The 13,967-nt window shown below is 43.6% G+C and overlaps 1 protein-coding gene across 2 annotated transcripts; it reads right to left on the reverse strand.

The window, feature by feature from the left end:
* Positions 1 to 237: 237 nt before the first annotated feature.
* mterf4 (mitochondrial transcription termination factor 4) lies at positions 238 to 10,239 on the reverse strand. Of its 2 annotated transcripts, none has more exons than XM_055645965.1 (4): positions 9,813 to 10,239; positions 6,817 to 7,342; positions 3,537 to 3,721; positions 238 to 1,118 (listed from the first exon to the last, which is right to left on the reverse strand). In XM_055645965.1, exons 1-4 carry the CDS (start codon positions 9,843 to 9,845, stop codon positions 717 to 719), a joined length of 1,146 nt encoding a protein of 381 aa, XP_055501940.1. In that variant the 5' UTR covers positions 9,846 to 10,239; the 3' UTR covers positions 238 to 716. The 2 variants fall into 2 exon arrangements, with proteins under 2 accessions (XP_055501940.1, XP_055501941.1); XM_055645966.1 differs by lacking the exon at positions 9,813 to 10,239 and adding an exon at positions 9,445 to 9,688.
* Positions 10,240 to 13,967: the final 3,728 nt, after the last annotated feature.

Below are 13,967 nucleotides of genomic sequence, written 5' to 3' on the forward strand. Positions count from 1 at the left end.
GTGCGCGTATGGGATCAGGAGGAAAATGTAGTGAAGGAGTGGACAATCAGCTTCACATAGAAGCAGCTATCTCTGCTGATCACGTTGACGGGGAATTCCCTCTACCACGTTTTACACAAATTCTTCATGTTGATGTCAGCAAGTTTTACCAGGATCACTGCAATACCTCACTAGTACTCTTCCTAGTGATTAAATTCATGTGATCCTCAGTTGCAATAAATGCGTCTGCAAGGTTCTCCAATCCTCAGTTTTAATTGCACAAATGTGATCCATTCACTCAGATACATCACTTCTTCCATAATCAACCTTGTAGCTAATTAATTAGAGTTGGGGTTGATGCTGTTATTTTTAGATGAAAGGACAGTGGAGTTCAGTTCTTTCTTGTATCAAAATGAGAATCACCTATTCTTGACAATGAACAGAACTTGGTTTGTGACTTTGTCACATTTAATTTTTTGGTTGCTCGGTGACAGGATTTATTTCAGATTAAAGCAGTTAAAAATCATTTTTTTGGAGAAGGGGACTCTGATTGACCCTTCTATATCTATATTCTTCAACTCACCTACTTTTTGTTGTACAATTATCAATGTATTTCCACTGTTGGTCACAGTTCCCCATTTTAAAACCAGATTGAAACAGGCTTTTGGATATAGAATCGAGCAGGGAATTGAATATCAACGAAATCTTTCAGTTGCATATCAACAATGCAATCGGTTTTAATGTGAAAGTTCCGCGTCCTCAATGTCGCTCAGTTCCTCATCCTCAATGTCGCTCAGTTCCTCATCCTCCTCACTGTCGGACTGTTCCACAGATGTACCTCTATCTTCCTGATTCTCAAGTTCTTTTTCCATCTCCTCGCGCCTCAGGAGCTTCTTAAATGTATCAAATTCTTCCCAAGATGACATGGCCACCTTAGCTAGAAAATAATCTTCAGTTGTGGTAAATATTGTCTTTGGTTTGGGGTTTATAATCTGGGTCTGTCCCTTTTTGTCTGGAGTCTGGTAACGCCCCAGCCGTTCTAAGAAGATATGGCGCTGCCTCAGTTCTTCCATTGACACCCGGAATATTCCAGATTTCACAATCTCTGCTTGTTTTATTCCCATGCGGAAATATGCGAACTGTGAAATAATATGAAAACCAAAGTTAATGAAACGCCTGAAGGGTAACTAATAATTATGAACATTTTATGAAAAAAGACCAGAGACTAGAGGTTAGTTAGGCTAACATCAGTCATTGGAAAGAAACAGTAAATTGTAAGATACCCAGAATTGTGTATTCATAAATGTAAACTGCATTTGATGATTCCGTTCTTTGTGGAAGTAACTATCATGGTTGCGAAAAGGAGCCAGTATATTAAGTCTATTAAGTCTATTTGAATTCCCAGAAGGCAGCCAAAATGCCAAGATAATGATACACTTTCACGTGAATCCAGTGAGTTTACAAGGAGTGGACAATATACGTGCATGGGACACAAAGCTACCCACATTCCTGATGATCTGGACCCTAACTCCTGGCCTGTACTCCAGATCCCCAGCTCATATTCCAGATAAATGTCTTTAATGTCTTTACTTGTTCGGAATAAATAAAATAAATAAATAAATAAATAAATGAGCCAGACGCTGCTATCTCATCAGGATTCTAAACAAATCAGATGCCAGATTATTGGAGTATTACTGTAGTTATAAGAAGTAGTGTTTACATACATGACCATTGGTACTTCATGGCCTTGCAGACTGATGCTTAAAAATAGTCGCTCTTTGCATCTTTCGATGACTGAATTTATGCCCATTTAAAATGATTTAACAAACAGGAATTAATCTTTCTTTCCCTTTTGCAACCTTTTTAAAACATTTTAAGCTTCCCCGTCAGATCTCTTCTTAACTTTCTCCATTCAACTGAAAAAGCCTGCTCCTTGTAAATAAAGTTTTACGGGTTGGTATGATATTTGCATTCAAAATGAGTATTCTTTGCCTCAAGAATGCTAACTGAACAATTTGATGTAGAGGCATATCTGGAATGCACACAATGAAAAAGGATTTTTGTTTCATCACTGGGCTGGATATAAATCCAGGTACCAATATATCCTACACATCACATCACCGTTCTGTATTGTGTCGGACTGATATTTCTTTGCAGGTAACATAAGCTTCTGAACAGAGTGGATGCCGACTTCAACTAAAACATTGAAATGAAGACTGAAATTATTCCTAGACTGCAGAATTGTCAGATTACTAATCAACCCAAAAACTGGCCATGATCGTGGATGAGGAATATATCCTCACCATGGTAAAGTTAGAACTGTAAAATGGAGATACAAGGAAATGCGGATGCTGGAATCTTGAACAAAAAATAATCATTCTGGAGGAGCCCAGCAGGTCAGGCAGCATCGATATGACGAGTGAAATGTAAAGACCAGGAGGGATATGGTGTAAGGGTACAAGGGGGTGTGGAAATAAAAAGTAGATAGGAGGTTGGGGGCGGGAGAGGGGAAAGGAGCAGGGTGGCTGGTAAGTGATGGCAGTAATGCATGCTCACCAGGGTTGGGGCTTGGAAAAGGGGTGCAGGGGGACTCACTAGAAATTGAAGAATTCAATGTTCATGGCATTGGGTTGCAAGCTATCCAAGTGGAATATGAGTTTGCATGTGACTTTCATCTGACAATGGAGGAGGCCAAGGACAGGAAGATCAATATGGAAACACATATTCTCCAGCATTTCCACCATGTTCAACATGATCCCACCACAGCCACATCTTCCCATCCCTCCCTTTCCTTTCTCCCCCCCCCACCCCAACTCTTTGGTTCACCTATCCTTTTCTACCCAAACCACCACCTCCCCAGGCACTTTCCCCAGCAACTGCAGGAGATGTAACTGGTCCCAACACCTCTCACTTCCATCGAGGGCAGCCAGCAGAGACATAGGTTCACATGCACCTCATCAACCTTGTTTACTGTATTTGGTGGTCACAATGTGGCTTCTTTATATCAGCAAGACTAAGCATAGACTATGTGACCATTTTGCTGAACACTTGCACTCTGTCCTCCAAGGTCTGCTGGATCTCACGCTTGCTAACCATTTTAACTCCACTTTCCATACCGACTTTTCAGAGCATAGCCTCTTGCATCTCCCCACCCCCAACTCTCTTTCCAGCTTTTTTGCCAGCACTCCATCAGTCTGAAGAGTCCTGACCCAAATCGTTACCTCCACAAATGCTGCCTAACCTGAATTCCACCAGCACTTTATGTTTTCCTCAAACTTGGAACCGATTTTGTCTGTATCAATAAGTGTACTTTTTTTTCCTATTGTAAGATATTAGTACCTGTAACTGAGAAGTTTCCGATAGAATCATTTTGTCTACTAATTGATTGGAAGTAGGGCGGACATTTTCCCAGTAAAAGCCAACAAGCAGAGAGACAAATTAATGACATACTTGATGAACCTATTGTAACAATAGTCAGAGATTTGTTTTTAAACATGTGCCTGTTCCAAATGGGATATATAAAAAAGGTGGTCCCAAGGGTGTGCTCATTACTGTACCTGAAATTTGTATTCCAATTCTTCACATTTTTCAAAGAGAACATTGGGTGAAGTTTGAAGGATTTCTGTAACCTGCTGTCCTGTGAAAATGCATTTATCTTTGAAGAAACGCACAGTGTTGTTCACCTGCTTTGCAGAGAGATTCAGAATGTGTGGGCAATGCACCACAGTACGTTGCAGACGGCCTGCAAAAAGGATACACAGTCAACATCCAGCTGAGAAACCACAGTGTTCAGATACAGATAAGCCTGGAATTTCCTGCTGGCTGTGAACCACCCATGTTCAGTTGAGTTTAGTTTGGAGATGCAGCATAGAAACAGGCCCTTCCACTCACCAAGCCCACACTGACACCTTTCAGACCAGTTCCATGTTATCCCACTTTTGTATAAGGGGCAATTTGCAGAGACCAATTAGTCTTTGAGATGTGGGGGGGGGAAACCAGAGCACCCAGAGGAAACCCACATGATCACAGGGAGAATTAACAAACTGCGCAGACAGGATCTGAGGTCAGGATCGAACCTGGGTCTCCGCAGCTGTGAGGCAGCAGCTCTACCAATTGAGCTGCCCTAACACATTCTGATGACACATTCCACTCCTGCGCTTCTGAAATGTCTTCCTTTTTCCTCAGCCATGGATTTCCCCCTATTGTAGTTGACAATGGTCTCCAAATGTGTCTGTATAAACCCCCCACATTTTGTGTTCCCTTGTTCCACTCCTTCCATCCTGCCCACCTCCATATTCAATGGATATTTCCTTTGTAATTTCCCTTTGTGTGTACCAGATCTCGCCAGTTCTGAAGTAAGGCCATTAACTTGTAACATTGTCAGTTTTTGTCTCTCTATAACACTCCCTGGTTTGCTGGGTATATGCAGCATTCTCCTTTATTTCAGCATTCTATATCTCACAGTTCTAACACTACTTTCCGTTTCTCTCCCCCCCCCCCCTTCTACTTAAACTTTCCACCAATCTGTAATTAACCCCTTTCACCACCCTCTTTCATCTGGCAGCAATAACATCATGGTTTCTCTGAGTCACCGACCTATCACATACTCCACTTGTTCTCTCCACATGTGCCCCTTCTCTGCAACCTAAAACATGCCTGTTTTCTAACTGCCTGGTTTTGATGAAAGGTTGTCCAACTGAAACATTAAATAGTAACTGTTTGACACACGTAGCTGGTCAGGCAGCATCTGTAGAGAGAAAACTAAGGAAACATTCCAGTTCAAGCCTCATGTGAACTTATGCACCACTTTTGCAGGACCTCGCCATAATTATTCGTATTGGAAGTCACCACAAGGAACCACCCCGGCATCCTTTAATGATTCATCCGAGGCAGCAAATATCTCACAAAGTCTGCCCTCTCCTTTTCACAGATTCCACTGAAGCCAATTCCCAGCGGCAACAATTCACTTTCATTTAAATAATAAGGATGTTTTAACTTTATCAGTCTTTACCTACATTTCTTTCCTTATTTTGCAAGTGGAATTAAAGGAAATAAAAGAAAACTGAATTATGGAAGATTCTATGAATATGAGGATTCTATGAATTCCAAATTAGCACCATTTGGTGCTAATTACTAAAATACTTCTTGTATTTTCTTCAAAAAGTTTGAATTTGTTGGAAGAGAACAGGGATCTGATTTACAGGTGCACTAATAGCTAAATGTAGAGATAACGGTTAATAAGATTTAAAAAAACAAAACAATGATTAATTTGTAAAGAAAGAAATGCATAAAGTGTGTAAAACCTGAACAGAATACTGATAAGAGCAGGCTAGGAGTTGATGTGAACCATTCTAGTCTCCATATATAAAGATTCTGATGATATTGAAACATATACCATCAGGAAACTGATTCCTGGGATGTCAGGACTTTCTTATGAAGAAAGACTGGATAGACTCGGATTGTACTCGCTAGAATTTAGGAGATTGAGGGGGGATCTTATAGAAACTTACAAAATTCTTAAGGGATTGGACAGGCTAGATGCAGGAAGATTGTTCCCGATGTTGGGGAAGTCCAGGACATGGGGTCACAGCTTAAGGATAGAGGGGAAATCCTTTAGAACCGAGATGAGAAAAACATTTTTCACGCAGAGTGGTGAATCTCTGGAACTCTCTGCCACAGAAGGTAGTTGAGGCCAGTTCATTGGCTATATTTAAAAGGGAGTTAGATGTGGCCCTTGTGGCTAGAGGGATCAGGGGGTATGGAGAGAAGGCAGGTACGGGATACCGAGTTGGATGATCAGCCATGATCATATTGAATGACGGTGCAGGCTCGAAGGGCTGAATAGCCTACTCCTGCACCTATTTTCTATGTTTCTATGAAAGGCTGAAGACTGGTACTCTGTTCTCTAAGAAATTGAAGACTAATGTTAAAGATTGTTCAAAGGCTTTTCCCCACTTAATCATTAACATTTTTGAAGAGACAGGAACCTGATAATTGTTCTTGTAAATATATTTTGCACTCTCCAGTACTTGTACATCCTTTCTACATAGGGACTGAAACTGTTTATGCCCTACCCAGCCTCATGTCACCAATGTTCCATCAACATACATCCACCATCAACATAAATCCATTATGAAATGCAGAAGAAGCTTTAACTCGGGAGCAACTGGAATTCAGGACAATTAATAGCATTTGAAATGTAAAGGGAGGAAATAAAAGGATGAGTGCCCTCGCATAGGGTGTAAGAAGACTAGACACCAAGCACATCTGGATGGTTTGTTTGCTTTGTAGTAAATGCTACAGCAACAACAAATTCCATTTATATAGCACGTTTAATGTTGCAAATTGACATGGCACAGTGCAGAACCCTTTTCAAATAAGTTAAAGTTAATGCTGAGCCATATTTTGGGATCAACTACCAGTGTTCAGTCATCTGAACTGAATTAATTCCACACTTAAGCCAAGAGCCCTGGACTTCAATAGACAGATGACACCATATCCGTCACTGAACTCCATACGAGGCCTTGCTGGGACACTCCAGCATCATGCGCAGGAAGTGGCCTCTTAGGCAAAGGATCCGTGATGCCACTGATTTTAATAGGGCTGGTGAGTTTTTCAAAATTATATTAGCTTAATGTTCTTATTTAAAAATGAATAAACGATAAAATTATTGGAAAATTGATTGCTTCCATGTTACTGGGCGTTATAGATGCCTTGAGAAAAGATGCAAACAGCAACTTCTGCTGGAGACAGGTAATCTGTACCACTGATCCAGGTCAGTAGGAGCACCAATTACAGCAGATCCCATCTGGTCCACCAACCACTACTGAAAATTACCTTCGCCCAGTCCATGCTTCCGCAGGTTGTCAATGCGTGACTGCAGCTGGTGTTCTTTCTCTCCGAGCAGTTCAGGGCACCTCTCCAACACTTTGAAGGTGCTCCTTGGGTTAAGGCCAAGGCTCTCAAGGACGTAGAGCACAGGGAGATCCTTCACTGGAATCTGTGCAGCAATTCTGGGATTCAAATCGAGCAGTTGCTTCACTTGATCCTGGGTGAATCTCAGATTCAGAAAAGATTCAACCGTATTTGCCAATCCAGAGGCATCTGCATCCAATTTTCCTAAATGTTTGCCTGCAGTATATACATTGCTCTCCTTGGAAAAAGAGAAGTGAGCTTTGGTTTTTGGGATCAGATAGGAGTCCAGTGAAATTTTCCAGAAACGATCGAGAATCCTGGCTGATGAGATCCCAGCTGGAATAGTTTTGTGAGTCCCTGCGAGCACAGCACGTCTCCCTTGTGTTGGGAGCTGCCAATAGCCAGCAGCTGGCTGGATCCTGTGGGAGAGCCCACGGCAGCACAGTGCCTAGAAAAGGACAAGAGTGTGTCAGGAATTATGGTAAATGTATCTGGTCTATGGATTTTAACAGGATCTATGTGAGGACTTTTACTGACACTGTGCCCTACCCGTACCCTACTCAGCAGAGCTGGTCCTTCCCCTTAATCTACCAACACTCTCCTCCGCCTAGAAGAGCTGGTCCTTACTCTAACAACTTCTCCTTCGACTCATCTCTCTTCCTCCAAATCCAAGGCATAGCTATGGGCAGTTGTATGGGCCCCATCTATGCCTGGCTCTTTTAGGGTACGTCAAACAATCACTGTTCCAGACATACACTGGCCCTATCCCTGAACTCTACCTCCGTTACATTGATGACTGCATCGGTGCTACCTCTTGCACCTACACAGAACTCACTGACTTCATTAACCTTACTACAAATTTCCATCCTGCACTCAAATTCATTGGACAATTTCCCTACCGTTTCTTGATCTCTGTCGCAGGAGACAGACTATCAACTGACGTCTATTATAAACCCATTGACTCCCACAGCTATCTAGACTACACTTCTTCCCACCCTGCTTCCTGTAAAGACTCTGTCCCCTACTGCCAATTCCTCCATCTACTCCACATCTGTGCCCAAGATGAGGTGTTCCATACCAGGACATCGGAGATGTCCTCATTCTTTAGGGAATGGTGGTTCCCCTCTTCCATCCCAGATGAGGCCCTCAATAGGGTCTCCTCAATATCCCACAGCCCTGCTCTTGCTCCCCCCAGTCGCAACAGGGACAGAGACCCTAGTCCTCACCTTCCACCCCATCAGCCATTGCATACAGCACATAACCCTTCGACATTTTCATCACCTGCTACGGGATCCCACCACTAACCACATCTTCCCATCTCCACCCCTTTCCACTGAGACCGTTCCCTCCGCAACTCCCTGGTCAACTCATCCCTTCCCACCCAAACCATCCCCTCCTCAGGTACTTTCCCCTGCCACCGCAGGAGATGAAACACCTGTTCCTGTTCCTATACCCCCCCCCCCCCCCCCCCCCCCGACTCCATCCAACGACCCAAGACAGTCTGGTGACGCAGTGGTTCACTTGCACCTCCTCCAACCTCATCTACTGTATCCACTGTTCCAGGTGTGGATTCCTGTATACCAGCGAGACCAAGCGCAGTCTCAGCAATCATTTCTCGGAACACCACAGTTCAGTCCGCCTGAAACTACCTGATGTCCCGGTTGCTGAACACTTTAATTCCCCCTCCTATTCCCACACAGACCTTTATGTCCTGGGCCTCCTCCATTGTCAGAGTGAGGCCCAGCGCAAATTGGAGGAACAGCACCTCATATATCGCTTGGGTAATTGACACCCCAGTGGTAAGAACATTGACTTCTCTAACTTCAAGTAATCCTTGCTTTCCCTCCCTCTCCATTCCTCCCCCTTCCCAGTTCTCTGACCAGTCTTACAATCTCGGACTACATTTTATCTCTGTTGTTACCTTCTCCCAGCTAACAATGATCTATTCTTCATTTTCCTTGATATCCATTCCCTTTGCCTTGTTTTCACACCTTCACGTCCTTATCTATCAATCTCCCTTCCCCCTGACGTCAGTCTGAAGAAGGGTCTCGACCTGAAACGTCACCCATTCCTTCTCTCCAGAGATGCTGCCTGTCCCGCTGAGTTACTCCAGCTTTTTGTGTCTATCTGCAAGTCTTGGGAGTTCAGTATCGGGCCTAACACTTCACCTGTCTGTTGCCAACGTTTCAGAATGGTGCACATGGAGTCCATGTAGGGTCCATTTGATGTAAGGACCACAGTGTAGATATTGCTTATGAATTGTGCTGTGTATCGGGCGAGTAATACTATTGGCCACCCAATATGCCGTATATACTGTCAATGTTGGCAAACAGCTCTTGTCACAATTACATGCACTGTTCCCATTCTATTATTTTCCTTCATTCACATTCTAATCCAATCTTTACTGCAGAGATCTTCGTGCCCCGGTGCTAACTGAAAATTCCACAGCTTTATTGCTGCCTGAATACATCTCATTTGCCCCTGCGTTTGCTTAGCAACATTGGTAAACCATTGCATTGACTGAACCCTTTCCATGGCCTCACTCCTCACCATCGCCAAAACCATCAGTTCTCTTCTCTCATAGACAGACGCAAAGTGGTGGAGTAACTCGGCGGGTCAAGCAGCATTTCTGGAGTAAATGGATCGGTATGTTTTGGGTCGAGATCCTTCTTCAGACCCTCAGGCAATGTGTTTTTCATTCCATCCATCCTCTGAATGAAAATAAATTCTTCCTCAGATCCACTTCACCTGTGCCTTCTGATTACAGACACCTCTGCGTCCCTCTAAAATACTGAACTTAATTCTCCTATTATAACATAAAATGTTTTACCCCCTCACAAACACTGAGAACCACCTGCACCTTTGAATCTAATTTTTCTTGTTATGGACAAGCTGCCGCCGCCCCCTCCTCCACTCACCTGCCGCGCCACCGGCTGCATCCTCAGGCTCATGTCCGCATCCCGGGGCGGTGTGTCTCCGACTCCAGCTCCTCGACACCCGTGTCCGTGGCTGAACGTTCCGCCGCCGTAGCCGCCCCACCTCGCTCATGGGCATAGCCGACATTTGCACTCGCTCTAACTTTGTCTGTTCACCAACTCGCCGTCTTTAAACTGAAATCCATCTCGGAAAGACTGCAGTCCCTTGGGAAACACAAGTGACTTCACGGTCAGAGCGCGGATGTTTTATCCTTTTCTCCCAACAGAAAATGACACGAGACTGCAGATGCTGGAACCCTGAGTGAAACACCTGTCATAACTCTTCCCTCAACCCCATCCATGGGCTTCGACAATCCCTCCAGGTGTGACAGATGTTCACATGTACATCCTCGAACCTGATCTACAGCATCTAGTGTTCCTGATGTGGGCTCCTGTACATCGGCGAGACTAGGCTGAACTTTAGCTTGATCCACCAAGGCCTCTAGGACCTCCCGGTCACCAACCATTTTAACTCCCCTACAGGGTGGTTGCACGAAAGGTCACTGGGTCATAGGGCTCGACGCACGGAGCCGCTAAATCCAACTGGAAGACATCCGTCACTTCCGGTATATGTTATTAATGCTAGAAACGCGTACTTTCCTACCTGTTAAAAACCGCCAAAATGTTGAATTTTTGCGCTGAAAAAAATTGTGGGAGTCGGGGTAAGTGTGAGAGACATGTACCCAACTTTAGAATTCCAAACGTGAAGCGAAATGAAGGTATAGAGAAGCGAGAACTGAAGGGACTACAGCAGCTAAAGTGCTTGGTAAACATTGAAAATATTGGGAATTATCGCGTTTGCTCACTGCATTTCATCAAGTAAGGCATTATTTGTGTTTTTTCTTGATTCCTTTGGTATCTAAAAAGTCTCAGAAGTGATAAATCTGGCTGTAAATTTTTCTTCAGATGCGTTTTCATTTTGTATGTAAAAACCCACGAGAACCATGGGCGATTTAAAAAAATTTACAGCCAGATTTATCACTTCTGAAACTTTTTAGATGCCAAAGGAATCAAGAAAAAACACAAATAATGCCTTAGTTGATGAAATGCAGTGAGCAAACGGCCAATGTTCGCCAATCACTCTGGCTGTTGTTGTCCCTTCAGCTCTTGTTTCTATCTACCGTCATTTCTCCTCACTTTTGGAATTCTGAAGTAGGCTAAATGTCTCTCACGCTTATCCCGATTTCCATAATTATTTACAGCGCAAAAATTGACCATTCGGCCCTTCGAGCCTGCACCGCCATTTAATATGATCATGGCTGATCATCCAACTCAGTATCCCGTACCTGCCTTTTCTCCATACCCTCTGATCCCCTTGGCCACAAGGGCCACATCTAACTCCCTCTTAAATATAGCCAATGAACTGGCCTCAACTACCCTCTGTGGCAGAGAGTTCCAGAGATTCACCACTCTCTGTGTGAAAAAAGTTCTCCTCATCTCAGTTTTAAAGGATTTCCCCCTTATCCTTGCTGTGACCCCTTGTCCTGGACTTCCCCAACATCGGAAACGCTTATCCCGATTTCCAATTATTTACAGCGCAAAAATTGACAATTTCAGCGGGTTTTAACGGGCCCGCTACGCTGGAAACAATGGTAAGTGCCTACCTGCAGTTCATCGCGTGTAATCCATTTGGAGTAGCGTAGCAACAGTACGGGTCATGAGTCGTGACCCGACTGCCATGAAACCTCCCTATACTGACATGTCTCGCCTGGGCATCCTTCATTGTCATTGTGAAGCCACTCGCAAATTGGTGGAACAGCATCTCATATTTCATTTGGGTACCTTACACTCCAATACAATTCTCCAATTTCAAATACATTCCACTATCTTTCCTCTCCATTCTCTCCCCCTTGCCCACTTCATCCACCCTTGTTGTTTAACCAGTTTCACAGTTCACCAAATTGAATCCCTCGAGATCACAGCTTCCCTAGTCAACAATGGGTTGACCAGGGCACCACTCTGCACGAGGGTCATTTATTGCTGGCCATGATTGGTACTTGTCTTTTCTCGCCACCAGCTCTTCATCACCCGCCCCATCCTCCACTCTCAGTCTGAAGGGTCCCAACTAAAGACATCAAATCATTTTTCTCCAGAGATGCTGTCTGACCCGCAGAGTTCTCCAGCACATTGTTTCTAATATAAGTATAAACCAGCATCTACAGTTCTGTTTCTGCTACAGTAACACTGCGGGTCAGAGGGGGTCTGTTTGCACTTGACAAAGGGAGTTCAGTGAAGATTCACCAGACGGGTACCTGGCTTTGCCATCACCGTCATAAGTGTAGGAAGGAACTGCAGATACCAGTTTACAATATAATAGATTCTGGAGACAAGTCTCCAGAGATGCTACGTGTCCCACTGAATTACACATTTTGTGTCTACCTTCTGCTTTAATAAATTTTGGTTTTTATTTTTTTTTAAATTTAAAGCTTCTGATGCACATTTATTTCCTGCCAAAACACCCAGGAATTATGACACTTCCTCTGCCGCTGAGGACAGGATTCTGTCTGACAGCTGATTGTAAATGTTGTTGTCTCTGGAACAGACAAGTTTGAGGAGGGATAATTGAGCCGAGCCGAGATGGAATAGGCAAGACTATTTTCCTTTAGCAGAGGGGCACAAAATTTAAAGTAACCTGTAGAAGGATTAGAAAAAAGAGTGGGGAAAGTGGCGTGTGTGGTACGGTGGAAAGCTTTTTTGTTGTGTGCTATCCAGTCAGCAAAGATTATACATTATTACAAATGTGTAGGAAGGAACTAACTGCAGATGCTAATTTACACCGAAGATAGACACAAAATGCTGGAGTAACTCAGCAGGACAAGCAGCATCGCTGGATAGAAGGAATGGGTGATGTTTCAGGTCGAGACCCTTCTTCAGACTTCTATCCAGAGATGCTGCCTGTCCCGCTGAGTCATTCCAGCATTTTGTGTCTAGGTTAGACAACATTTCTGGAGGACATGGATAGGTCACCTTTTAGTTTTTTGGATCCCCAAGCTAAAAAAAGTGACATTTCAGGTCGAGACCTTTCTTCTGAGTCATTGTCTGGGGGAGGAAGGAGAGGGGAGAAGCGAGAAAGCTGGAAAAGATGTCATATTCATATCATATTCTGCAACAGTACTTCAGCACCAGCAAGTCTTTCAGAATGTGCAAAGTACTTGAGATGTCGTGAAAGTGCTATTTAAATCCAAGTCTTCTTGGCAGGAATTAGTTGCATTTTAATCCCAGTAAAAGTAAACTACTGGGATATTAGTTTCTTCATTGTGGGATCGAGAAGGCTTCAGATCTGCAGATTTGCTGGTCCCAGCTGACTTGCATTAAATGAAGAGCCAGACTTTTCATTCAAACTTCCAGCTGCAGAACGGCAAATGAGCAAAGCTCGCTGCTTCCAATTTCTGTCACATGTTTCCCATTGGAAAGCAGGTGTAATATGACCGCAGGACAGAACCTGGTTGCAGTCATTTAATTGGAGTGTTGCCCATGAGAATAAACAAAAGCGGTTTCGATCAGACTAATTGAAATAGTAAGTTCTATTCCTACAGTTTGGTAGTGTGAAAGTACAGAACAAATAGGCCAAGATCAGCTCACCCCAGAAAGCAAGCAGGATTCAAGCACATGCTCTCCTTCCCGGAAAGAGGTCAGTATGTGGCCCTAACAACATAATTATAATGTAGAGGGAGTCGTGAGGTCTACTTATCTGAGCATTCGTCCGGAAGAATCTTACAAATGGTGTTTTATTTGGGGAACTTAAACCAGAGCAGGACTTGCACATAAAATGGTAGAGCCTTGGAGTGCTATAGAACAGAAAGACCTAGTACAAGTACATCGTTCCCTGAAAGTGGTAGCACGTAGACAAAGTGGTGAAAGAGGCATTTGTCATACTTACCTTCTTTGGTCAGGACATTAAGACCACACTTGGAGTATTCTGTACTGTTCTGGAAGGATGTCATTAAGCTGGAATGGGAGCAGAATATTTTCAAGAACAAGTTAATAGCACTGAGGGCTTGATTTACAGAGACATGCGATAGGTTGAGATTATTTTTCCTGGAGATAAGGGGTTGAGGGGTGACCTTATAGAAGGTATATAACATCATGAGGGGCATA

Source organism: Leucoraja erinacea, chromosome 14 (assembly GCF_028641065.1).
Source record: "Leucoraja erinacea ecotype New England chromosome 14, Leri_hhj_1, whole genome shotgun sequence".
NCBI classification, from domain to species: Eukaryota; Metazoa; Chordata; class Chondrichthyes; order Rajiformes; family Rajidae; genus Leucoraja; species Leucoraja erinaceus.